This window comes from Scheffersomyces coipomensis, assembly GCF_036884675.1.
Source record: "Scheffersomyces coipomensis strain NRRL Y-17651 chromosome Unknown DFJ63scaffold_5, whole genome shotgun sequence".
Taxonomy (NCBI): Eukaryota; Fungi; Ascomycota; class Pichiomycetes; order Serinales; family Debaryomycetaceae; genus Scheffersomyces; species Scheffersomyces coipomensis.
Genome location: NW_027042896.1, coordinates 1,160,533 through 1,186,207, shown reverse-complemented (window position 1 = coordinate 1,186,207; position 25,675 = coordinate 1,160,533). Strand labels below are relative to the sequence as shown.

The 25,675-nt window shown below is 32.1% G+C and overlaps 10 protein-coding genes across 10 annotated transcripts; 3 read left to right on the top strand and 7 right to left on the bottom strand. All coding sequences in view use genetic code 12, as the record gives it.

Annotated features, from left to right (window-relative positions):
- Nucleotides 1-215: 215 nt before the first annotated feature.
- DFJ63DRAFT_336620 (uncharacterized protein) lies at nucleotides 216-611 on the bottom strand (the record flags this gene model as incomplete). The annotated part of the gene is made up of 1 exon (XM_064908412.1): nucleotides 216-611. One exon carries the CDS (start codon nucleotides 609-611, stop codon nucleotides 216-218), a length of 396 nt encoding a protein of 131 aa, XP_064761209.1.
- Nucleotides 612-2,446: 1,835 nt separating this feature from the next.
- On the bottom strand, nucleotides 2,447-3,022 carry DFJ63DRAFT_336618 (uncharacterized protein; the record flags this gene model as incomplete). The annotated part of the gene is made up of 1 exon (XM_064908411.1): nucleotides 2,447-3,022. The coding sequence occupies one exon, from the start codon at nucleotides 3,020-3,022 to the stop codon at nucleotides 2,447-2,449; it is 576 nt and encodes a 191-aa protein (XP_064761208.1).
- A 425-nt stretch (nucleotides 3,023-3,447) lies between these two features.
- On the bottom strand, nucleotides 3,448-4,155 carry DFJ63DRAFT_314480 (uncharacterized protein; the record flags this gene model as incomplete). Its single annotated transcript, XM_064906372.1, has 1 exon — nucleotides 3,448-4,155. The coding sequence occupies one exon, from the start codon at nucleotides 4,153-4,155 to the stop codon at nucleotides 3,448-3,450; it is 708 nt and encodes a 235-aa protein (XP_064761207.1).
- Nucleotides 4,156-4,886: 731 nt separating this feature from the next.
- Nucleotides 4,887-6,042, top strand: DFJ63DRAFT_320142 (DNA-directed RNA polymerase II core subunit). The gene has a single exon (XM_064907152.1). It carries the CDS (start codon nucleotides 5,030-5,032, stop codon nucleotides 5,963-5,965), a length of 936 nt encoding a protein of 311 aa, XP_064761206.1. The 5' UTR covers nucleotides 4,887-5,029; the 3' UTR covers nucleotides 5,966-6,042.
- Nucleotides 6,006-7,030, bottom strand: DFJ63DRAFT_203419 (1-(5-phosphoribosyl)-5- ((5-phosphoribosylamino)methylideneamino)imidazole-4-carboxamide isomerase). Its single transcript, XM_064903947.1, has one exon. It carries the CDS (start codon nucleotides 6,859-6,861, stop codon nucleotides 6,046-6,048), a length of 816 nt encoding a protein of 271 aa, XP_064761205.1. The 5' UTR covers nucleotides 6,862-7,030; the 3' UTR covers nucleotides 6,006-6,045.
- Nucleotides 6,926-8,272, top strand: DFJ63DRAFT_320140 (uncharacterized protein). The gene has a single exon (XM_064907151.1). The coding sequence runs from the start codon at nucleotides 7,200-7,202 to the stop codon at nucleotides 8,247-8,249; it is 1,050 nt and encodes a 349-aa protein (XP_064761204.1). The 5' UTR covers nucleotides 6,926-7,199; the 3' UTR covers nucleotides 8,250-8,272.
- A 27-nt stretch (nucleotides 8,273-8,299) lies between these two features.
- On the bottom strand, nucleotides 8,300-10,984 carry BRN1 (condensin subunit). The gene has a single exon (XM_064903952.1). The coding sequence runs from the start codon at nucleotides 10,680-10,682 to the stop codon at nucleotides 8,349-8,351; it is 2,334 nt and encodes a 777-aa protein (XP_064761203.1). The 5' UTR covers nucleotides 10,683-10,984; the 3' UTR covers nucleotides 8,300-8,348.
- A 319-nt stretch (nucleotides 10,985-11,303) lies between these two features.
- Nucleotides 11,304-13,349, top strand: YME1 (i-AAA protease; the record flags this gene model as incomplete). Its single annotated transcript, XM_064908410.1, has 1 exon — nucleotides 11,304-13,349. One exon carries the CDS (start codon nucleotides 11,304-11,306, stop codon nucleotides 13,347-13,349), a length of 2,046 nt encoding a protein of 681 aa, XP_064761202.1.
- A 46-nt stretch (nucleotides 13,350-13,395) lies between these two features.
- On the bottom strand, nucleotides 13,396-16,451 carry GYP2 (Gyp2p). Its single transcript, XM_064907150.1, has one exon. The coding sequence runs from the start codon at nucleotides 16,234-16,236 to the stop codon at nucleotides 13,456-13,458; it is 2,781 nt and encodes a 926-aa protein (XP_064761201.1). The 5' UTR covers nucleotides 16,237-16,451; the 3' UTR covers nucleotides 13,396-13,455.
- DFJ63DRAFT_320136 (uncharacterized protein) lies at nucleotides 16,452-24,980 on the bottom strand. Its single transcript, XM_064907149.1, has one exon. The coding sequence runs from the start codon at nucleotides 24,596-24,598 to the stop codon at nucleotides 16,559-16,561; it is 8,040 nt and encodes a 2,679-aa protein (XP_064761200.1). The 5' UTR covers nucleotides 24,599-24,980; the 3' UTR covers nucleotides 16,452-16,558.
- Nucleotides 24,981-25,675: the final 695 nt, after the last annotated feature.

The following is a 25,675-nucleotide window of genomic DNA, read 5'->3' as shown; positions in this document are numbered from 1 at the left end:
GTAACTTTGTTTCTACGTCACTAATTCATCTACATCGTAAGAGTGTATGGTGACTACTACTCATTCTAAATTCAACATGATCATCAAACTTATATTCGAAATGCTACTTGTATGTAAGTCATTCCTTTAATTATACTATTTACACATATTTTCAAGTTTGGGTCATATCTTGTATTCATCAACATCATCACATCTGTTAGGATTTTAAAAATTTATCATCGACGGTTCACTCGTTTTATAGTATTTAACCCAACTAAATTACTCAACCATATCCCTGTTTGTTGACCTTGTCTAACAATGATATTTAAAAGTGGTCTGATACTTATTAAGAACCCAGTGTATAAGAAACCTTGCAATAATGGCATCAATATTTGATCTTTGAATATAGCATATATCACTATCGAAGGAGTAATCACACCTATAGGCTTTTGAACTTGTGATGACTCTGGATTATTTATATCTGTATTTAATAATTGTAATTCCGAATCTGTTAAAGGTTTAGAATGATCTGATTTAACATCTTTTCCAGCATACCCATTCAATTGTTTCATAAACGTTTGCTCGAACCTGAGGTCTGGCAATGGTAATTGAGCCAAATTACTCTTATTCATCCTTGGTCAATAGATCTGCTGTTGTTTAAAACAAGTGGTTAATATGACTGTTAAAATATCGTTTGCCTTTTTATAACAATTGAAAAAGAGCGTGTCTTCGTCAATGCTATAGGAAAAAAAATTCCTGCACTTAACTACAATAAATCCGTCAAAATGTCTCGTTAAGAAACTTTTGCAGTTACCAGTTTTTGATATAACCATTTCCAGATTATAATGAGATAAGCATAACAAGTGAAATTAAATAGTATAAGTAAATCATGATGATCAATTTGTGAATGTGTAAACTTTGCTTGCTGATTATATCTTTCAATTCACCAACGTCTTAATAAATGAGACCAAATATGAAGACAATCGTTACTACTAGTACTAGTAGTACTACAGCTTCTCCAACAACGATTACTTCTGATGATGCTGAATATAAATACTTGCAATCTGTTATTCAATTGCACCAACGGCGAATTGAAGAATTAGAATTGTCTTTAAAATATCAGTTGACTACAAATGAAACACTTAGTCAATTATCACTAGATTTGCTATTATCATCATTGAGGTTCTCTAACTATCGAAATTTATTGCAATCGGGAGCTCGTAAGAACGATTCGGAATTAATAACCTTGTTTGAAAATTTATCGAAAAACTTACCACCAAAGTATCGTCAGTAGTCATTTTTCATGGTGGTTGCAAAAATTAAAGTAGTATAATAAAGGCGAGAAATTAAAATTCACAATTTAATTTTTTTTCCGAATTTGTTACACATTTCAATTAAATATACAATTATTGTTGAATGTTTTTGTTTATCTATTTGACATTCCTCTTCTGTAGTGTTATTTGTTGTATTTTTGTATCTCCACATTTTGGACTATAATCTTTAGTGACTGAAATTGCCTCTTTTTATTAAATTTTGTGCATAAAATTAAAATAAGCGTAACATTCAAGATCTACTTTCGAAATTTTATAAATATCATAAATTTTCTTTTTTAATCTGTTCATTTAAATACAAAAATCAAGTACACCCAAAACAATCATGTCCCCACTTCTATTATTATCTTTAAACGATTTAAAGTCAATGGTTCGAAAACAAGAAACAAGGATTTACAATTTAGAGTCATCTACAATGTTACAAGATTTTGAAAATCGAAATCTATTTAGTCAAATTGAATGTGCAAGATCTTTAATCGATGAGGCATGTCATGATATTCATAAGTTCTTAGCCAAAGAAGCAAAAGCTAAAACTATCGACGAAAGTAAAAGTGAAAGTGAAAGTGAAAGTGAAAGTGAAACTCAAAATAAGAATGATATTCAACCTCCACCTTATTGTTAACAGTTACTTTTGTATTGCCCTCCAACTTATTAGGGCCAATCAACGTTTTCACAGGCTAAGAAATTTAATATAATGCTACTAAGGTTGAATTATGGTGACTACCCTAAAGGTCTCAGGGTGTTGAAATTGTACAAGCCCAAAACAATATGGACTTCGATTTTATCCAACAAATAGTGACAGGTATTCAACTACTACTATCTTAAATTTAAGTAAATGCATACATATATTTAATTCTATGTTGGATAACTATATATTTCAATATAATATTTCTTTCAAATTCAAATTATTAAGTATGCAGCGTATTAATTTAACAAAAAGAGGCAATTTCAGTGACTAATGTTAGGAGAAGAAGATAAGACTATAGAATAGAATTAACACAAATACAGCTATTGCTATTAGTTAGTATTCTCCTCGTCTGCAAATTGTATATCGATTACAACTGCCTATCATAAGTATAGTCTACAATATTTATATTCAATTAGAATCATTTATTTATTCAAAAAATAATAACTATTTAACTTGGTTTCTTGAAACCTATGAGAGTTATAAAGCTAAATTCGCACAGTAAACCTAAATAAGAGAGGGAGAGAAACATAGCTAAGATATAAATATTGAAGTCTTCATCTCGTTGATAAGCAGCTCCACAAAAAATCACTGCTAAAAAGGTATTAACAAGGGCTAGAAAATGATGTAATTCATTCATTTCTTCCTTCATCTTCAAAATTTCAAGTGACTTTTTTTCATTTTCAATTTTAAGAATCTCTAAATCGTTTTCAAGCTTCTTTGAATCACCTGCAAGAGCCTTACGTTTTAGCGTTTCAACATCATCTTTAAGAGAAGCTCCATCTATAATAAAAACTTCTACGTCTTCAAATTTTTGGTTCGTTTGAGTGTAAAATTCTTCTAGACCTTCTTTAATTTTTTCAAATTCAGCAGTAGTTTCATCTTTTATAGTTTTAAGCATATTCTTCACATCCCTTTGAGCTCTATATAAATAGGTAAGAATAAAATTAAATTGCTCATTATTATTTGCAGTTGGAGGCGTTCCTGGTGTTTCAGGAGTTCTAGGAGTTGAAGGATTAGCAGACATTATCACTTAATTGCTTTGATTGACTAAAACTATTATGATTGATTCCATTCAAAATGGAAAGAAGGAAATTAGAAAGCGTTTTTATATGATGATCAACACATCCCAATTGTTGTTTTAATGTGAAACATATTTAAAGATGATCAGATAAAATGTATTTAAAAAAATGGCAGCCAAAAATTAACCTCCTTTATCAGGAAGTAATCAAAGACTATTGTGTAGATAATTTGGTTTTATAATTATGATAAGACAAATACACTTCACGGATAAAGTAATTTTCATTCTTACATTAAGTTTGTATACTTTTACATTCTTGATTATTATATGATAAAAATTTCTATTATAAATTTAAACATATAAGGTACATACAATACATAATTATAGATATACAATTCCATTAATATACCTTGTCTGAATTCAAATTCAATTCAGATTACAACTCCTAAAATAACACATAAGAGAGCTCCTAATACCCACTGACCTATATTTTTGTCCTCTTGAAACAATCTTGCAGCACAAATGATAGCGTTTAATGGGTAATACATCTTAAAAATATTTCTAAAACCACTACCAGCCTTCAGTTCTGGACCAAAAATCAATAAAACGGCATGACCAAAGATAAGATACATAAATGATACAATATAGCAAGAATAATTAATGAGATCCCGAACTTTTTCAGAGAATAATTGCTTTGGCGACTCATCTACTTTCGGTTTTGGAACAGTAGAATTTTTTAAATCTTCAATCTCTTCCTCTAACTTGTCAACATATTGACTCATAATGACAAGTTCTTGATGAATCTTGTTAATTGAAGTTCTAAGTAACTTGACTTTATTGATTGGTTCACTAGTTTTCAACATATCCAAATCTTGTTTAAGTGGGGAACGATTTAAGATAGATTGCTCTAATTTTTCAATACGGCTGTAACAATCATCAACAACATCTTTAATCTTCATAAATTCTAATCGATACTTTTGCTCAACCAAATCTAAAATTTCATCCTTAAATCTTTTTTTATCTGAATCTAATAAGTTTAACATATACTGTTCGGGGAAATCCTCGAATGAATCAGTTGATGGCGTTTCAGAAGTAGTTGACATGATTTGATCTTGAATTGTTTCACACCCTACTATCATTGATTGATTGATTGATTGATTTGATTTGATTGATTGATGATTTAAAAAATGAGGAGAAAGAGAAAAGGGGAATGTTTAAATATGACGGCCAACACATGAGAATAATTTGTTGAGCAGAATTGGGTCAGGGGCGAGTTGTGATGATGTATAACATATTTGAAGATAATCAAAAAATAATAAATAGCAGCCAGAAATTGTCTGGTTTTTCTAACCTCTTTTATCAGGAAGCTATTTTAAGGTATTGTGCGAAGATTTATGTTTTGGATAATTACGATATGATAGTTCTGAAACATTGTCTGATAAACAATCAACTATCCTATTAAATAATTTAACTATTGTATCTTGTAAGACTATCTACTGCTGTATATTTAGATTTCCTAGTTATCTTGACATTTGTATCCTTGATTAATAATATGAAGCTAATTTAAAGCTTCTCTGAATGCTGAAATAGAACCACCAGAGAAGTAAAGAAATGGCATTAATCTTGTTCAGACAAAAAATGATACATCCATTTTGATTGGAAAGAGAATATGACAATTTACACTGTTTAATTTTGATCTTATCTTAAAAATTGTCTGTCGGGTTGAGTTTCTGTCTGCTATTATTTTTATTTTTTGATCTTGTTTTTTTACAGCCTACCTAACATGCAAAACTAATTTTACAGTTTACTAATTTTTTTCATTTCAACATTTTATTTTTGAAAAACGGAAAAAAAAAATAATGATAAATGATAAATAAGCAAACTTTGATTGTGACTCCAGGCAAATAGAGTCTCTTGTACATTAATCCATTCTAATATCATATATTTCCCATAGTCTCCTATATCAAGAGAGCATTTACTTATAGAAAAAGAAATCCACATAAATATTAAAAAATGAGTATAGATAGGTCCAAAGAATTATCGGTCAGAATCACCAATGCTGAAAGAGATCGTGTTAACTTTGAGTTGTTCAATGTTGATTTATCATTAGCCAACTCTATAAGAAGAGTGATGATGGCTGAAGTGCCTACTTTGGCGATAGATTTAGTTGAAATAGATATCAATACCTCAGTCTTGGCTGATGAATTCTTATCCCATAGATTGGGTCTTATACCATTAAATAGTGAAGGTATTGATAAATTAGCATATTCAAGAGATTGTGCTTGTGATAATTATTGTGCTAACTGTTCAGTCAAGTTAGAATTAAATACTAAGTGTGATACTGATTCTACTATGAGTGTATATGCTTCCGATTTAGCAAAATTTCAAAATGGTTTAACTTTAGGTAATCCAGTTACAAGAGATGCAGCAAAGAAAGGTCCATTAATTTGTAAATTAAGAAAACATCAAGAAATTAAACTTACATGTATAGCTAAAAAAGGTATATCAAAAGAACATGTGAAGTGGTCACCATGTGCTGCTGTCGGATTTGAATATGATCCTTATAATAAATTAAAACATACAGATTATTGGTTTGAAGATGATGCTGAAGAAGAATGGCCAAAATCTGCTAATAGAAGATTTGAAGATCCTCCAGATAAAGATGCTCCATTCGATTATAAGGCAACAGCTGATCACTTTTATTTCGATACTGAAACTGTCGGTAATTTACCTCCTAATGATGTTGTTCTTACTGCCATTGAAACTTTACAAAGAAAAGTAGCTGATATTCTTGTTGGATTGAAAGATGAAAATGTTGAAACTTCGAATGCTCAATCAGGTGGATTTACTACTTATGGTAGAACTGATTATGATAATAATGGTGGAGAAACTCCTTCAGGAAGTAAAACTCCTTATGGTGAATTTGGTGGTGGTTCAGCATGGAATTAAATCTTTTAAGTTCGGTTTAATTTTTTGTAATTGTATAATTATTATGTTAATAGTCTATATTAAATATATTTACGCGTTATTTAAACTTTATGATTCCATTGTACAAGGTCATCAAACTTTACTAGTTTACCACCAAATATATCTAATGCACTTCCGTAAGTTAAATCAACCTTACCTTTACTTAACTCTTCAACAGTTTTTAAATCATCCACCAGTTTAGCACCACCAGCATAAACGATTTTACCTTCAAACCCAGTAGGACACCATTCGCCAAGCTTAACCACTAAGGCGGAATCTATCCCTTTGCACAATCCTTCAACATCAGCAGCATGAATTAAAAACTCATCACAGTATTTCGATATGTCATCAAAGACTTGCTTTGATAAAACTGTAGAAGTTAATGTTTGCCATTTATTCATAGCAACAACCCATTTGGTTTCGCCATTTTCCTTAACGGTTCTACAACTAAGATCCACAATTAATCTCTCTTTCCCCACTAATTTCGAAATGGATTCCAATCTAGTCCAATCGAATTCTTTATGCTCGTTGAATAACCAACTTGTCACTATAACATGAGAAGCTTTATATGTATCTAACCAAGTTAATGCATTGTCTATATTGATACCTCCACCGACTTGTAAATTTAACGGCCATGATGAACAGGCTAGTTTCGCAGCTTCGTCATTGGCAGGATTGGATCCTAATTTTATAACATGACAACCAGATATCTTATTATCTTTATATAATTGGGCATAATATGCTGATGAATTTGTGGATATGAAATTTTCTTGTGTAGTATTGGTTTGTCCTTCTTTGTCATCTTGAGTTAATGTACCACCTACAATCTGTTTCACCTGACCGGCATGGATGTCTATACAGCCTCTGAATTTAGTCATGGTTATTATTTTGGTGTTATCGATCAACTATGTAATGATTCAACGGTTAATTTTTCATTATCGCTTTTTTTTTTTTCATGCTTTGTTTTAGTGGAGGAAGCAAGATAGCAGATATCATAACAAGCTATTTAACATCTTTTATCTTGAAATTGTAGTTTGTTACTTTAACTAATTGTCTGAATTGAATTCATCTATCTATCATCAGACTACAGTACCACCAAATGTAAAATATAATTGTATGTTGCATAATATTAACTAATAAGAATATTCAGCTTGTTTGCAGCTGATGCTAGCGGCATTGAAAAAAAAATAAAAAATATGAAAATAAAAAAATTATAATGAGATGCAACATACTTGTAAGCAAAACATCAATAAAGAATATGAGTGAAGATGATGACTATATAAAGGCTCTAGAAATACAGAGAAGAAACTTTGAAGCCCAGTTTGGATCCATCGAAACTTTGGGGTATGAAGATAAGTCAAAATCTGCATCGAATGGGATTAAAGATATAGATTCAAGTGAAGAAGAGGAAGAAGAAGATAACTTTGAAGGATTTCAATCAGGAGAAGAGTCTGAGGACTATTCATCTTCATCCTCTGAAGACGACGAAAGTTACAGTAATGGCTCAGCACAAGTCAAATCGGAAGTGATACGACCAAAAGTCTTTAAATTAAATGATCCAAATGAATCCAATAAAGCACCAATGGTATCAAAGAGAGAAAGAAAGTTATTAAAATCTGGAAGAGCACCAACGTTAGCAGAGATTGAAAAGAAAGAAGAATTGGCCAGGAAACAAACTAAGAAACAACTTCTTAAAGCTGGAAAAGATGATGGTGAAAATATAGAGAATGATTTAAAATTACAACGATTATTAGATGAATCTCATATATTAGCCAACTCATTACAATATTCAGGAGCTGATTTAACATTACAAACCATAGATTATGAAGATCCAACTGGGAATGCCAGGAAAAGAGCCTTAGACTCTCGTTTGAGAAAATTAGCTGCAGTGAATTCATCAAGTGAAGGATTACCTAAGAAATTAGAAAATATGCCAATGTCAATGAGAAAAGGAATGATCAGAAGTCGTGATATGAAAGTAGCAAAATTCGAAAAAGAAGCCAAAGAAGCAGGAATTGTTTTATCTAAAGTTAAGAAAGGCGAATTAAGAGATTTGAAAGCAGGTAGAGGTTTCACATCTAGTGCTGATAGATTGGGTACAGGAAAGAAAGTAACTAAAGTAATTAGAGATAGAGGTTTAAAGATTGCCAGTATAGGTAGATCAACTAGAAATGGATTAGTTATTCCTCAGAGTCAAATTGATAAAATCAATAATCAAGGCCGTCGTTCAAACTCAAAAGGAAAAGGAAAAGGGAAAAGAAGATGATGATACAAAAAAAAGTATAGATTGTATATATAAATAATAATACATATTAATTTTATTTAATAAGTCTTTTCTATGCTATGTGTATAAATAATTATCCTATTAAAAGCCAACGACTTTTAAGTCGTCATAAGTTTCATTTGACTTGATGGTTAATCCATGTTCATTTGCTAAATGTAAAAGACAAATGAAATAAAAACTTGTTGATAAATCCTTTCTTTGTTCTGTACCATACATGGTAGCCACGGAATTAACCAATTCTCCGAAATTCTTCGATGGAGGTTCCTTCTCTTTTTCTTCTTCTTCTTCTTGATCATCTTTTATTACGGGTGTAGTTTCTTCTTTCTTTATAGACTTCCATATATTGTCTTTTAATGCCTTAACATCAACTCTTTTCGCAACTCTTGAAAAGTTAACATACTCTGGACGTCTTCTACCCATAATTTGCTCAGTAGCAACATTGTCCTTATCATCAGATTCATTATTATCAATATGATCACCTTCTAAGGCATCATTGAAGTCAATAGCACCATAATCATCTCCATTATCAAAATCATTATTGAAATCATCATATTCAGCTTGATGGAAAGATTGAGCCAAACGTTCTTGTTCTTGTTCTTCCTCTTCTTTCTTATCATATTGATTTGCAAAATAATTTTCATCTGTAAATTCGGGTCTTTCACTATTTGAAGATTTCTTGGGGAAATAAACAATTGAAATTTGTGGTTTAGTGAAAAGATTAGTCAATCTTGCAGAATTATATTTAATATCATCTGGTAAAATTGTTTCCGATATAACTGTTTCCTTCTTCTTAAGTATGGTTAATAAAAACTTTGGTGCTGCAAATAAAGCATCTTCATCTTCATCTTCACCAAAAAAATCAACAACTACCTGAGTTGGTTTCTTTCTTTGACCACCTGTTATGGCTTGTTCAGCTTTATTTTCACCACCATTTTCGTCCGACACAACTTTTGAAGAATTCTTTAAAGCAGCAACTTTCCAATGCTCTGGTCCACGCCAATTTGATTTCATTCTTTCATCAAAATATGCCATAAGATCTTTATCTAATAAATCAGTACTAGCTGCAGCTGTAATAGCAGGTTGTAATTGTACTTCTGATTCATTAAAAAGTCTTTGCATTATACTATGATTTATATTATTTAATGGATCATCAGTTATGTTGTTTCCACTTTCATCATTTATTCCACCATTTTCAACATCACCGTCATCATATCCACCAAAATCATCATAATTTCCATCATTGTCACCATAATCTATTTCGTCAACTGCTTCCTCCACAGCTGCAGTTATTTTGGTATTAAAATCACTTAAAATAGATTTGGCTTTAGACATATCTTCAATAGCAGAATGAAACTCATTAAGTGAAGGGCAGATAGTTAAGTCATCAAAATTGGCTTCATCACCTTTAAATATGAAACGTTTAAGACTCAGTATATCAGTATCTTCTGTATTTAATTTAATTTCTTTTTCTTTATTAACTTGACTTGAAACGTTGTCTTTATCTTCTTCGTCATCATCATCATCATCTATTTCATCAACAGGCTCAGAATCATTTATTGATTTAGAAGTAGCATCAAAGACAACTCTTCCTGATGCATCGATATTCAAGGTATTTAATAATAAACTCTTAGCCCCACCTTCATCAAATTCGGCCAAAGCTTTTTTAAACAAAGGATCAATAGCTAATTCTTGATCTAATTTCTTTATCCGAAGTGTTTCAAAATCAACTAAAGTTGTTTCAACTATTCTATTATATTTTCTTTTCTTTCTACCGTATTCATCAAATTCATTTTCATCATCACCTTTTTCACCATTTTCACCATTCTTATTTTGATCACCATTACCTTCATTTTCTTCATCTTCATCATTTTCTTCTATATCTTCTAATTCCTTTTTCTTTGCTAACCCACTTAATAATTTACCAGTTTCAGTAGCAGCTGATTCAACTCTACTCAGATAAATCTTTACACAACCATCTAAAGTTGCAGACGCTCTTTGGAAATTAATGTTTTCACCATCTTTTATAACATTCATATCATGGAAATAATCAATTAAAGCAAATTGCCATGAATTTTTACTAGTGATTTTATTATCAGTTGACATTTTGATCCATTCTTCAAAATTAGATAAGATTGTATGTTTGTTTTCATTGAAATGAATGGCACTTTCTTCATTAAAGGAATCATCGGCTGCATTAAGCGATCGACTCACATGTCTTGAACTTGATAATACTCTATGATTTGATATGATTCTATTGTTTTGATTTCCAGGAGTGGTTCTATTTGATATGATTCTATTGGAAATGATCCTTGATGGATTTGGGGTATTTACAGCGGGTGAACCATTATATTCAGAAGGTATTCTGGAAGAAGAATCCCCAAGACCTCTCTTCTTAGGAAGTACCTGTGAATTCATCTTTATTATTCTATATTATATGGATATATATATATGTTTTATAGATCAATAAATAATGTTCAATAATCGATTTGGATGTCTATATGTCATTTCATGCAATTATATAAACAAACTCAAATTTAAAAACATAAACATTGAGCTTTTTGAGTCAGATCGCACGACCCCTTTTGTTTTGTCGCGACTTATCATGTCCAAAATAAAATGACATATTTTTGCGACATAACTGGGCCGTTGATGAGCCGAAATAGATCTAATAGAGTACACTAGGGTAAATTGGTTAATATAAAAGTAAAATTAAATTTTAAAAAGACTATCTTATAGTAGTTTATTGGATAACTATGAATAGCTTATCAAAAATGAGATAATAAATCTCTATTATCAAACTAATTATAGTTATGAACTGATTCCTATAGTTAATTTTGCCACAATCACTGAAAAATTTCTTTTTCTAAATTGGGATAATTCGCACACTAAGCAGAATGAAAGTGCCAGAAACTTCTGTCTCCAACAAAAAAAGATGATATCAAGACTGTACGACAAAGGTCTAGATTAACGAATTATTCATTAATTCTTTCATCAGTTTTGGTGTCAAGTATTTACCACATGTACGGGTTAACGAAGATGGCACTGAGTGCTATACTTCGTCATTCTGCTCAGAATCATTTGATAAGATCTCAAGCTTTAAAGATATCATTAAGACAATTATCAAGAGGATCATTTGTTAATAAGCATATTATTTCACCTGGTTTAAATCCATTAGGTAATGGACAAACTAGATCGATAGTATCTAGCTCCACTGTTAGTTTATTACAATCTCAAGAACAAATCGCCAACAATGATTTGAATAATACTACTGCTCAAGCTGAGTTTTATAAATCCTTATTAGCCAATAATTATCCTCATATTGTGGTGCAAAGATTCGAAACTCCAGGTATAGCATCTTCTCCAGAATGTACTTCTTTATATATCGATGCTTTAAATAAAATCGGTAAGAAGGGGAAAGCTGAACAAGTGGCTCGTTCTTTACAATCACAACAAGTAAATGGCAATGTGGCTGGATTACCTCATGGATTTGGATCAAGATATGAACCAGTTCATGTTATCGTTAGTGAATCATTGTTGACTATCCTTTCTAAATGGTTAAAATGGTTGATTCCAGTAGCCTTATTAACTTATGGTGCTACTAATGCATTTAACTATTTGGTTGAAAATGGTACTATTTTCAAGAATTCAGAAGTTTCTGATAAATCAGTCGATGTCACTCAATCAACCGTTAGATTTACTGATGTTCAAGGTTGTGATGAAGCAAGAGCTGAATTAGAAGAAATCGTTGATTTCTTAAAAGATCCAGCTAAATTCACTGGTCTTGGAGGTAAATTACCAAAAGGGGTACTTTTAACTGGTCCACCTGGTACTGGTAAAACCTTATTAGCCAGAGCTACTGCTGGTGAAGCTGGTGTTCCATTCTTTTTCATGTCAGGATCTGAATTTGATGAATTATACGTTGGGGTAGGTGCCAAAAGAATCAGAGAATTATTTACTCAAGCCCGTGAAAAATCTCCAGCTATTATCTTTATTGATGAATTAGATGCTATTGGTGGTAAAAGAAATCCAAAGGATCAAGCTTATGCTAAACAAACTTTGAATCAATTATTAGTTGAACTTGATGGGTTTTCTCAAACTCTGGGTATCATTATCATTGGTGCTACTAATTTCCCAGAATCCTTGGATAAAGCCTTAACTAGACCTGGTAGATTTGATAAAGAAGTCATTGTTGATTTACCGGATGTAAGAGGTAGAATTGATATTTTAAAACATCATATGAAGAATGTTGAAACTGCCGAAGATGTTGATCCTTCTATTATCGCAAGAGGTACCCCTGGTTTAAGTGGGGCTGAATTAATGAATTTGGTTAATCAAGCTGCCGTTCATGCTTCTCAATTATCTGCCCCAGCGGTTGATATGAATCATTTCGAATGGGCCAAAGATAAAATCTTGATGGGTGCTGCTAAAAAGAAGATGGTTATCACTGAAGAATCAAGAACTAATACCGCTTATCATGAAGCAGGTCATGCCATTATGGCCATGTTTTCAAAAGGTGCTACACCATTATATAAAGCAACTATCTTACCAAGAGGTAGAGCTTTGGGTATCACTTTCCAATTACCGGAAATGGATAAAGTTGATATGAGTAAAAAAGAATGTATTGCTAGATTGGATGTATGTATGGGTGGTAAAATTGCCGAAGAAATGATAAATGGAAAGGAAAATGTTACTAGTGGATGCTCTAGTGATTTATCTAATGCCACTGGTGTGGCTAGAGCCATGGTAACTTCTTACGGTATGAGTGAACTCATTGGTCCTATTAAATTATCTGATAATTGGGAACTGTGGTCACCAGAATTAAGAAACATGGCTGATAAAGAAGTAAGAGATTTCTTAATATCAAGTGAAAATAGAACTAGACAAGTGTTAAAAGATAAAAAAATTGAATTAAAAAGATTGGCTGAAGGTTTATTGGAATATGAAACTTTAACAAGAGATGAAATGGAAAAAATTGTCAGAGGTGAAACCATAAATAAACAAAAAATAATAAGTAACACGGTTATTAAAACTCCAAAGAGTAACACCGAAAGAACAGACTTTCCTATACCGGTAGAAGCCTAAGTCTTGTATATACCCTACCTACCAAATAAAAATTTTAATAGCATTAATATCATTATATCATATTTTTAAGTATTGTAGAATTTAAATTATAAAGTCATATAAACGCCTAAGATAAGTCAAAATCAATCAAATTAGAATCTCCCAGTTGATCATATTTGACACCAGATTTTTTTTCGGTTTCCGTTTGTGCTTCCGTTTTCTTTTTCACCTTTTCAACTGCTTGAGATTCAGAAGATTGTAATAAATCTTCATCGATTGATATAACACCCAAATCATCATCTCTTTCTTCTTCATAATCATCTTGAACTCTAAGCCTATTTGTAGATTTAAGAGAAGAGTTATCACTATTGATAATAGGATTAAGAGCACTACTTGCGGCACTATCCATTCTTTGACGTACTTTATGAGCCACTTTAAGACCATCAGCCAATAATCCATCAAACATACCTCTTAAGTTTCTCATGGTATCGAATTTTGAGTTCAATGGCTTATCTAAATGAAATGATGTTCTGAAAGTTTGACTAAAGAATAATTCATAAGTTTCATCAGCCAAAACAACCATCCTGAAAGTGGGTAAGTTAACAAATACAGGCGTATTTGGATTTAAAGCTGCATTATGAGCAATTGAATCATCAATGGCTAAATCTTTAATAAGAATTTCTTCTTCTTCAGGTTGAGCATATTCGAAAGCACGTTGGATAAATCCACTAGCAGCTTGTAAATATCTTTCACTTTGTAAAGCAGCAAACTTTTCTTTATCAATGTTAACTTCACTAGGCAATTGTATAACCTCATCTTTTCCATCTTCTTTCGATGCTTGTGCTTTGTATACTTCATCAGCCACTGCATTCTCAATTGCTGTTTCGGTTAACGAATCCAAAAGAACTCCATCTTTCCAAGCACTGGTGATATTTAATAAATCTTCCGATACTTGTAAAATACCTTCTCTATCAAGTCTACCTGTATTTTTATAATCATATAATTGGAAAAAGTTTGACATTGAAGTCATTAAATCAGGATCTATGATCTTGTTCAATCCAATTATCAAATTCGATAATGATAATGATCTTTGACCTTCTATATCCCATTGAGCAAACAAATGATTTAAAAATACATCCTGCAGCTTATCATTCTTTATATTTGGCTGCACCCAATCACACGTTTCAGCCATGAAAAGTCTGAATGCTCTGAAATCCATGAAATTAGATCCAGTTCCAACTGTGACATCAGATTGAACAATGGAATAGAATCTATCATAAATGATACTTAATGTTTCATTATCAATATTATTAGTCTTTGGCAAGTTTCTTAATTCAGTTCTTTTAACAAATGTAGAAATATTTTGGAAAATACCATCTCTGTGTTTTCTTCTATGAGTTTCGATGGTTTCTGAAGTAATATTGGAGAACTCTTTAAATGCTGTAACTAATAATTCTTGAAATTTGGTGATTGATTTATATTTTGGATTTGGAGAAGTTGGATGAGCTGATTGATCTAATTCTTGGAAGTAGTCTTTAATGATGGAAATAAAAGATCCATCATCTTCAGTTTGTAATAATTGTTCACCGTTTATCTTTAAGACAGCCAAAGCAACTTGGAAAAGGGTTTTAGGGCCCTGAAGGAAAAATACATCTAGAATTCTGAATGCAAACACTAAAGGCATTGAACTTAAATATAATGATAAAAACCAAGGTAATGAGACAACAGACAACTGTATATCATTTTTAGTAATATGATCCCATAATAATGGCATAGTAGTTTGAACCAAAGATTCAAACACTTTTTGATCTAATAAAGTTCCATACATGGTTTTTGAATAGTATCCAGGTACAATCTTATCGACAAGTAAATTCAAAGACCAAAAAGCTTGTTCTTCTGACATATAGATTAATAATGCTGCCACAACAATATTCATAGCTTGACAATAACCAACTTCTGGATTTTTCCAAGAATAAGCGGTCAAAACATTTCTTAATCTGGATATACCTTCGGGAGTTTGATAAGCGGCATACTCTGGTAATGATCTATTTAAATCCTTTTCAATTTCATCTATCGAAAATGAGGTTCTATTCTTATTATCTTCTAATATTTTATGATATTCATTTTGATTTTGAAATCTGAGATAAATTGATCCACAACATAATTCCCAGATTTCACCTCTTAACCTATTTGGTAACCCTACTCGTATTAATTTATAGAACATAGGAGTTTTAATCAATGATAAGTTTCTTCCATCAATTCTAAAAAGATCAAACCATAACTTCATCTTAGATTTATCTCTTTGTTCCTTAGGATTGCCCGGAAATTTAAAAACCAAACCTAATCCACCAGCAGGCATATGTTCAATCTTTTCATTGGATACTTTATTCTTCGCTAATAAGTACTCCGAATAACAAGTCTGTATAAATGGTTGTAATTTCTTATTATTGACGAGATTCCTTTTTAAGGTGATTTTTAAAGTTTGAGCAAATCTTTCACTTTCAGATCTTATTCCCACCAAGTAAATAGTAATGGAGATCTTGCTATAAGTAGTGATGGTTAATGCAAAGGCATAATCTGAATTCTGACTTCTTTCAACTTTCTTCACCGATGAGAGATGAAGGGTAAAGGAGCAATTATTTCTATCATAAGAATCACTGAACACAAGGAAGTGATCGGTTAAATAAATCTTTCCCTGAGGTAACAACTCATTCCTATAGGCTTCTTTACTGTTCTCTGACAGTATAGAGACTTCCGCTGAAGACTCATGAACAATGATTTCACTATCAGGTAAATTGTAATCACGACAAAATATCTCATCTTTCGATAAGCCATTAGTTGGTTTCCTATCAAGGACTTGATTCAAAGTAGACACAGCTCTTTCCCTAATGGTATCAAGGAACGCCATGGTTGTGCCAGCTTAGATGGATGGATGAATATTTGAACGATGATGATGAATAATTGGAATGATCAATTGATAGCAATTGGTGGTTAAAGTTATATATATATATATCAAACCATAAAGCTACGTCTTGTTTTCATTGGAATTTTCCTGCATCAAACTTCACACAAAAATAGATTTTCTTTGCATCACCACAAAAGATTAGAGCACTACCAATTGGTTACGAAAGTTAAACCATAAATAATATATATATTCTTAATATATACAACATAAAATAAATAATAAATAAATAACCCATATATATATATAAATAAATCTCATAAAAAAATCATTCCTGTATTTCAACAGGAATAACAGGAGCAGATGTATCAGATTCTTCTTCATCATCATCAGTGATGTCATTTAAGAATCCTTCGAATGCAAATGCGTTACTTGAAAGAGTTCTCGATTTCTTCAAGTTATGATGATGATGGTGGTGATGAACATGATGATTCTCTTGAACATTGGTTTTGGAGGTATCTCTTGCTCTACCTTCCAGTTGTAAATCTTGGATTGTCATAAATGAAGCATAATCAGAGATTTGCTTTAATGGTTCAGCATGAGCATTTCTCTTTCTATACTTGAATTTGTTTCCAAGAATCTTACCAGTATGATTCAATATAATCTTGATTATATCCTTTCTAACCCGTAAACAGAAATCTTCTGCTGACCAAATCTTATTCCTGTACCTCAAATTTGGTATCGTCAAAGTAAGTTTGTGTACATCAAGGATATTAAGATGCTTTGGAGCTTTGAAACTAACAAACAATTTGAACTTGGTCACTTCTATATCAATTATAGAACTATACTTTAAGGATCTAGATATGATAATTGATATATCATCTCCATCTTCATTATACTTGTCCTTTTTAGTAGGTTTCAAAAGCTGATTGACCTTTTCTCTAGTTTCAGATGCCATAGATACTTCATCTGACGAAGCTCTAGACGAAGTTGTATCCGATCTAACCATTTCATTCTCAACGCTAGTTTCTGTCAGTGACCGACTTGCACTGCCGGAACTTCTGTGTTTAGCAATAAAGTTTTTAAATGGATTCCTTGATGTTCTTCCATTACCGGAAAATACACTACTATCTTCAGAATCAACATCATCCTCGTCCTCATAATCATCCAAAATATCATTTTCAACTTGAGAATCTGAATCAGGGAATAAATATGAAAACGCAGCTTTCGCGGTTCGATAATCCAATTCTACTTTCAAAGGTTGAATAGCTAATTTGGCACTTTGGATTATAGCAATTCCACCTACATCATCCAACATCTTCCATGTCATTTGAATTATAGGATGTTGTTCCACACATTTACCAATACTTTCTTTAACCTCTGGTGAATTCACATCCTTTCCTTCCAAGTATGGCCTCAAAAGCTCAGGATACACTGCTTTTTCTTGCAAATTAAACCCTTGAATCATTGATATTTCAACTTTATTAATATTAGATCCATCAAGTGAATCAATTCTGGTATATCTTGATGAAGCTAACGCAAAATCAATAAAAGGCTCCCTATTTTCATCCAACATATGCCAGATAACTTGATCTGCCAATATGTTCCAGAATCTACTGCTCTGCTTAGTAGACGTGGCCTTATATCTCAGACCCAAACCCTTCATTAACACATTCAATTCGACTTTCAGTCTTTCAAGTTCAAGTTCTAAAATACGTAACTGTTCCTTTTCCTTTTTACTTACATCAATACTCTTGAAATCCAACTTTAACAATAAATTGGTGTATTCTCGAATTGTGAATTGTAAATTTCTCACTCTATCATCCAATCCTCTAAAGTCAGCTGAATCAGAAAGAGACATAATCTTATCCAATCTCTTTAAGAATTCATCTCTCTTCGTCTTACCGTGAACTAAAAGATCTGTGATGACATAGAACATAGTACTGTATTGCTCAGAAGTAGCATTAATAACAATTTTAGCCAATTGAACTATAATTTCATTACTTTGATTAACCGCCTTATTTTCAGTGAACATAAAGTTTGGCTTCTTAAGAATAAGCGCCATTGAGTTTCTTTCAGCAACCAATTGTGTTCTTGCCCACGAAGTATCATAACAAACTTCACATTCAACCCATGGTGGCCAATTGATATTAGATGTTGGATCCTCTTTCCCATACGTTAACTCTGGATGTATCAACTTGCTATCCTTGTTATTAAAAACAAAAATATGGGAATCCTTAAACAAAACACCATGCCTAGTTTCGACTAAGTTGCATACAGAATCACCAAGAATTTGATTATCACGACCAAGGTGAACATCAATTATTCTCATCTCTAAATCCCTTGAAGTAATAATCATACAAGAATCAACAGTCTTCAGACTAACTAATTGAATTTGTGGATGAATTAATTTAATGAGATATTTATACTCAGCCTGTTGTTCAGGACTATCCAAATCATCAATCTCGTCATTGAATCCATTGATTACTTCTTCACCACTCTTAAACTCTTTCTTAAATGCCTTTTCCTCAATATCAGTCGGTTCTTCTCTTTCACTTTGATTATTGATTACACTTTCAACCAAGTCAACTGCTCTCTTGCTCATATAATAGACATGAGATTTACGATCACCAACTCTTTGAATATATTCCATAAAGAGATCTCTCAAATCGTTATTCCACTTCAATTGTAAGTTATGTACAATAAATCTATTGTGAAATTGACTGACAGAAGAATTCGTTTTAACACACTCACCGAATGCTTCTATTGACCCATGGCTAGAATATACAGATAATGACCGAGATGTAGTTCTGGCAAGATCAACACTTTCAGAATCGGTGGTGTTGGCTAGATCTGGCATAGCAAAAGTATCATATAACGATTCCACCACTTCCAACTTCTCTTCTAGAACTTTCAAATCAAGCTTAACTCTTGAAATTTCTTTCTCGTCTCCTACTCTACCGTCGGCTTGAAGTTTTTCTAGTAGTGCTTGATTTTCCTTCATATCTTCTTGTAATGACTTGATTCTTTTCATTAAAATCTTAGCTTGTGTTTCTTCTGGCTTAGCCATTCCCATCAAACAGTCATGAGATTCTTCATGTCCAAATGGATATTTACCATCTTTTTGTAATGAATATTCCCTAACATAACTGAATTTAGGTGAGAAACAAAATGGTATAACTTTAATATGTGGACAAGGAGATAAGGGTCCCCTTACTTCTAGTTCAACGAAATCATCCGGGTCAACCCATGAAAAATCGTTATCAAACACATCAACGTTATCTAGCCAGTTTTGAAATTTCGTACTAGAATCACTATAACTTGGCGAAGATACGGAATCATGTTCATTTCCATTTAAAAATGATGCTAGATGACCCCGCATTGAAGTATCCTTGAAAATTGCGTTAACAAACCTGATATCAGCCTCATGAACATTAATTTCACCTTCATTCATCTTGAGATGTTGTACCTTATTCAGAATGTTAAGCTTCTCATTCACATAAGTAGCCATTTCCTTACGTTGATGTAAATCCATTGAGAATTTAGAAAATTTTCCTTTTAAACCAGTAAAAGCAACCTTTTCATGTTCAGACTTAGACGTGAATGAGTGCATATACATATGTGAAACTGTTAATGGCTCAAGTACTAGTTGATATTTTAAAGTAATTAAGTGAGGACCCATCTTCACATGAGAGGGATCATACACTTTCGTCTTAAATATATCTCCCAGTCTAACCGGCAAAGAAGTATGATTCTTTAACGTGTTCCACCAACTGAAAAAATAATGGAAAGTTAATGGAGTTAAATAAATAGCATTGTGAGAATTTCCAAGCGCAGATTTTGATTTCACAGAAATTGCCACATGAATGTAATCTGACCTATAATCGGTATAAGAGTCTGGATGGTTTTCAAACTTTGGATTTGTAACAATAACATCGTAATGGGGCTTGAACTCTGAGATTCTCTCCATATCATCACTTAAAGTAGTTGAACCCAGTTTATTTCTTTCCAACATAATTCCAAGAGTCCATTGAACTTTTTCGGCTGACGAAAGCTTCATTACACGTTTATTGAATTTCTTTGACTCCGAATCAATATCAGGAACATATTCTTCCATCTCATCATAAAATAAACTCCAGGTCTTCCGCTCTTGAACAGAATAATTTGGAATAGCAAGAACAAAATCGTCACTTTCCAATACAATGAGTTCTTTCATGTTCTCTGTGTCATTTATCTTTAATTTAACATTATTCTTCCAACTAAATACAAACCCTGCATTCTTTCCTACCAACTCATACGGATTGGCAGAACTTTTAATGTGAAGACAAAATTCGTTTGAGATATTAAAATTAATCTTACCATGTAACACCAAAGCAATCTTATCCCACCAACCCAATGGACTGTCATCAATAGTAGGTTTGGTGAAGTTATCAAACGCCAGTGAAGCTGCCAGCAAAGCTGCTCCATAAGATTTACTCCAAGATACCATACAGGCTCTGTCGGTGTTCAAGTCACACTTGAAGTCGATCATAAATTTAACAGGAGTCAAAGTTCTAGGTATGAATACTGAGTAAAAGCTATCAGTAAAGGAATCTGATGTAGCAGCTGGCGAGAATGGCACGAATATAAATCTCATTTCTTCTTTTGTGTAGACCAACTTTTCGTTAATGATCAAATCACCGTACATGTTAACAGTGGGTTTGGATAAATCGTGATTTTCAGGGAATGACACAAGTGGTAATGGATAATCTTTTAGGAATACGTACAAAGACCTACTTTTGATACAGTATGTAATTGGTACAAGGATGGAGTAAACAAGTTTTGGTTGTTTCTTACCATAATCATACAAGAATTGATCAATATCAGTAATACTACAATTGTGTACCAAAAAATCAAGGTCCCTGAATACAGCTCCAAGTAAATATGGGCCATCAACACGATCCAATATGTCAAACTTTTCAGTTATCACTGGACTTATAGCATCTTCACCCCAAGCACGTAAACATCTCTTTCTCCAACTTTGAAGTTTAACTGCACGGAAAATCTTAAATTTTGATACCCAAGTAGAACCTATACTTCTGTCAAGATTCTCTTTTGCTCTTCTGATCTTTTCCTCCACTTCTTCGTAACTAGCCAATGGCTTTGCCGTATTCTTAAAACTATTATCTGACTCATGAGTCTGTTTCCCATTTAGATTACCATCGCTTTCAGAAAAAAATTGACGCAAAGGACTAGTATACTTAGGAGCGGAATTATGAGGAGTACCCTTCTTAAATGGTGGTTGCGCATTTGTAAGTTTGATCTTTTCTTCTATACTCGTATCAGCTGTAGCTCTCAATTCTGCTGCTCTCTTCTCGAATTCCTTGAACTTCTTTAAACGTTCACGTTGTTCGATAACTCCCAATTCATAAATGTAAGATAATTCATTTTCGAATACATCATTTTCGATAGTGAGACCAAACATTTTTGTTTTAATATTGACCCTTGGAAAATGTGGTGCTGTTCTGACATCTGGTTGGAGTCGATCAAAATCGTTAATTCCAATACTTAGGTTTTTAAAATTGTGATTAAGCTGATTAATTGCTTTGAATAAAGTCATAAAATTGTCTATAACAGTGTAGAATAAGAATTGATGAGGAATATTCAACCTGACAATAGCTGGCACTATAGTGATTTCTGAATTACCTATAGATTCTTTCTTTTGATACGTAATCAATGGTTCTTTGATAACCAATAATCTCGCCCACAACTTTGTAGAAGGATGTACTACATATAATCGGGCATATTTAAGAGCAGCACTTTGAGTATTCAAAACATTTTTTACTGCCAAGCTGTCGAGTTCAATCATTATGTCAACGTTATTTGGCAACCTTATCACCGTTGAAAAGGAATTAATTGATATATCCAATTTCAACTTGATCTGTCCTGTGAGTCGATGCATCTCTTCTTTGGAGCAATTTCTTTCTACCGTTGGAGCAAAATAGTTAACCAATGTCTTTGCATAAATAGTACACCATAAAAAGAATGTGTCCATTCTACCATCAATCTCTGGAATAGTAAGTAGAAGTTTATTGACATCTCTAGTTTCCAAGGTCGAACGATTTCCAAGCGATATTTCCTTTATATTTAAAACTTTTTTGACTTTCTTTGAAGTATTATCACCTTCTTCGTCATCTTCTTCATTGTGATCCATAGATAAAGCAGAATTTAACGATGACATATCTGTGAATTCTGATTCTGAACCTTGGAATTCTACATGATCAAAATCTTCGATATATTCAGTGGAATATTCACTAGCAGTAAACATTTGAAAACTCTTTATGGAAAGATCTATGTCCTCTTTTTGTTTCTTATATTTGAATACGATATCATTGAGTCTTAAACTAACACCTCTTTTAAAGTCACCTAAGTCGACATCTCTTCCTAGTTTTTCATCAAAAATCTTATATGAAGGTAAACCATCCTGACAAACTATATCAGCTTGAATATTAGTAATACTGACTTTGAAAGATGATAAGAATTTAGGAGCTATTTCAAATAACTGAATATACACTTGAGAAGCTTCTGATGAATCAGCTATAGGACAAACAACCGGCTGATGACCAGTCAAATAAGTATATCTTTTGTTGGCGTGTATAATTGAACGATTTCTAAATTCTTTAACTAAATGAAATAAAACTTCATTGACCGACTTAATCTTAAAGTCTTTACTCGACACTTTTAATGATAAGTTTGATTCGCAAATATTATAAATGGCAAGGACATTCACTTTAGATAATTGTATAGAATTTCCTGCTGCTTCAGCCTTAAGATTTTTTATTCTAAATAAACCATTAAGACTGAATCTCTTTGTCCTCTTCTTATTTGTCATTAAAATGTTGAAATTCTTGGTGTAGAATCTATGAAAGAAAGACATTAATGAATATGTAACAATGATATTTCCCTTATTGTTTCTATTATATACTGATAATGAGTCCTTTGGATTAGGAACGTGTACAAGTACTTTCATATCAACCACAACCACACGTAAGGATACTTCTTTTAATTTATATAACAAAGACAGAAATTTGAACGGAGAGTTTGATTCTTGACTCGGTTTCAGTTTCTGTCTCTTGAAAAACTGTTGATCACAATATGTAAAGAAAATATCCAGTTGATCATAATAGACATCAACAGTAGGACTTGTGATCATTATTGAAGTGTCAGAATTGATAAAATTATTGTCACTGTTAATACTACTATTGTTGATTAAAGAATCAGTAACTTTCAAGAGATCAATTGGATTGGAAAAAGTGGTAAATGTAGCAGAAGGTAATTCGAAACATTTTGATTCTCTGTGATAAACTTTACATGAAGTGATATAGAAATGTAATTTTAAAATATTTTCTGGTGGGAGAGGGGTTGAATATGGTGTACTGCTTGAATTATACTTCAATTCATTGGAGAGTACAATAACAAAATTAGAAACATTAGCTCCGACTTCTCCATATGATAATGCTAATTCCTCAAGTTTAAATTCGAATTGTGAGAAGATACTAAGACCATCTTGTACTTCGTCCAAGTACCTAGCAATATTAATAGCTGACTTGGGTTTAGATTCATGAGTTTCACTTCTATTGATAGTTAATTTATCCAACGGTATAGATAATCTTCCAATTGATAAAGATAACTTAAAGTTACGTGGATCACAATATATGTTATTGTAATCATCTCTGGGACATGATAAAGCAGTATCAAAAGTGATGATGAACTCCACATTTCTAAACAACTTGGTTTGTACTTCTCCAGTAGAGATTTTATTCTCGGAATGATGTAAATAACTATGCAATAAAGATATAACAATCTTTGCTGTACCATCTAGATGTACAAATGCTTCAATTCTGGAATAATCTATGAAGATTGATAGTTTCTCATCGATTGATTCATCATAGAGGGATAATCTGAATAAATGAATATTAATTTGATTGATGATTCTGTAGTGTAAAAGGAAGTCATATATTCTCTTTGGAATTCTAATATTCAACGTATCCCGAATTGATCCAATTGATCTTGTGGGTTTTATAGTTAAGTCTTCTTCTTCCTCTTCTAATGTATTCTTGTCTTTCTCTTTCTTAAATGATTTGACATCAATATCCATAATTTCCACATTGATAAGCTTTAGACCAGACTCCTTTCCTCTGAACCAGTTCAATCTTAATCGTATCTTACCAATGTAAACAGTAGTTGAATCCAACTGAATGGTGATATGTTTAATCGAAAGCCATCCTATAGTCTTTACTGTAACATGTGGAATTCGATTCAATAAAAAGATGGAACCAATATAGAGTATAACGGCTGATCCAAGCCACAAGTAAAGTGAATTGATCATGTTATGCCAAAGAGTTGTATCCAGTTCTCTCCGTATTCATACAATTGATACCACTCTAATTTAGACTTTTACCATACAATTTGACATGACTGTCAGTGTAAGTTAAGTTTTGATACCTGATAGTTTAAAAAAATTACGAAACTGGATCTGCATAGAAGAAGACAGGAAAAAAAGCCCGCATTATCCGCTCAACTCTATTCCATCACTTTAGATTTGATAGTCATTGATTTACGGACTATTCTAATTGATAAGTCTAAATACTAAGAATAAAATTGTTACCTGAAAATATGGTTTTAGTTAAGTTAAGTTAAGTTAAGTTGATTAATTATTTAATCCAAGCCAGAGATAAGATTTATAAAAAATATCAATTTCCTCAGCCTGGTACACAAAGGACTTGGCTTTGTTAATTTGAACCGATGCGGCTTAAATGTGTTAAAATAAACCCCATTGCCTTCTATTTGGAGGTAATTGGTTAACGGTTAGAGTTTAAGAATTCACGGTTCATGTTCATTTTTATTTTGGTATAATTACCAATTCAGGTGCCTCATGTGTAATTGGAATCTAATTGATTTGCCTCGAATCGTCTCACTTTTATTCATAGGACAAATAAAAGTACAATGACGAAACACTAATCCCATCGATGTAAATGTACAAAGCCAGACTTTTAGTATGAATGATCTATTTTTAACCAATTTCAAAACATAGCCATGGGCGAGGACTCATATAGAGGTTTAAAATAGGAAACTTAATTACAAAATGTAAATCTGGTTCCTGTATATATCGATATACGCATACAATTTAATTACTTTACTAAGTAATGCCAAGAGTGGAGTTAAAAATTTCAAAACCATAAATAACAAGGGTACAAAAGTTTTGTCGTGGTAGTTATACTAATTATCTCATGTTCCAATAATTCCATGTGGTATATGAATAGAGGGGTCCTCAATCAGTTGTAAGTATACTTCAAGTTGAAAGTAAGATTTGACCGTCTTATTGATTCTATAGTTTGCCATTGAATCAATAAGAGTACAAGTAACATGAATGTAACGTCAATAAATCGTAAACTAGATACACGAA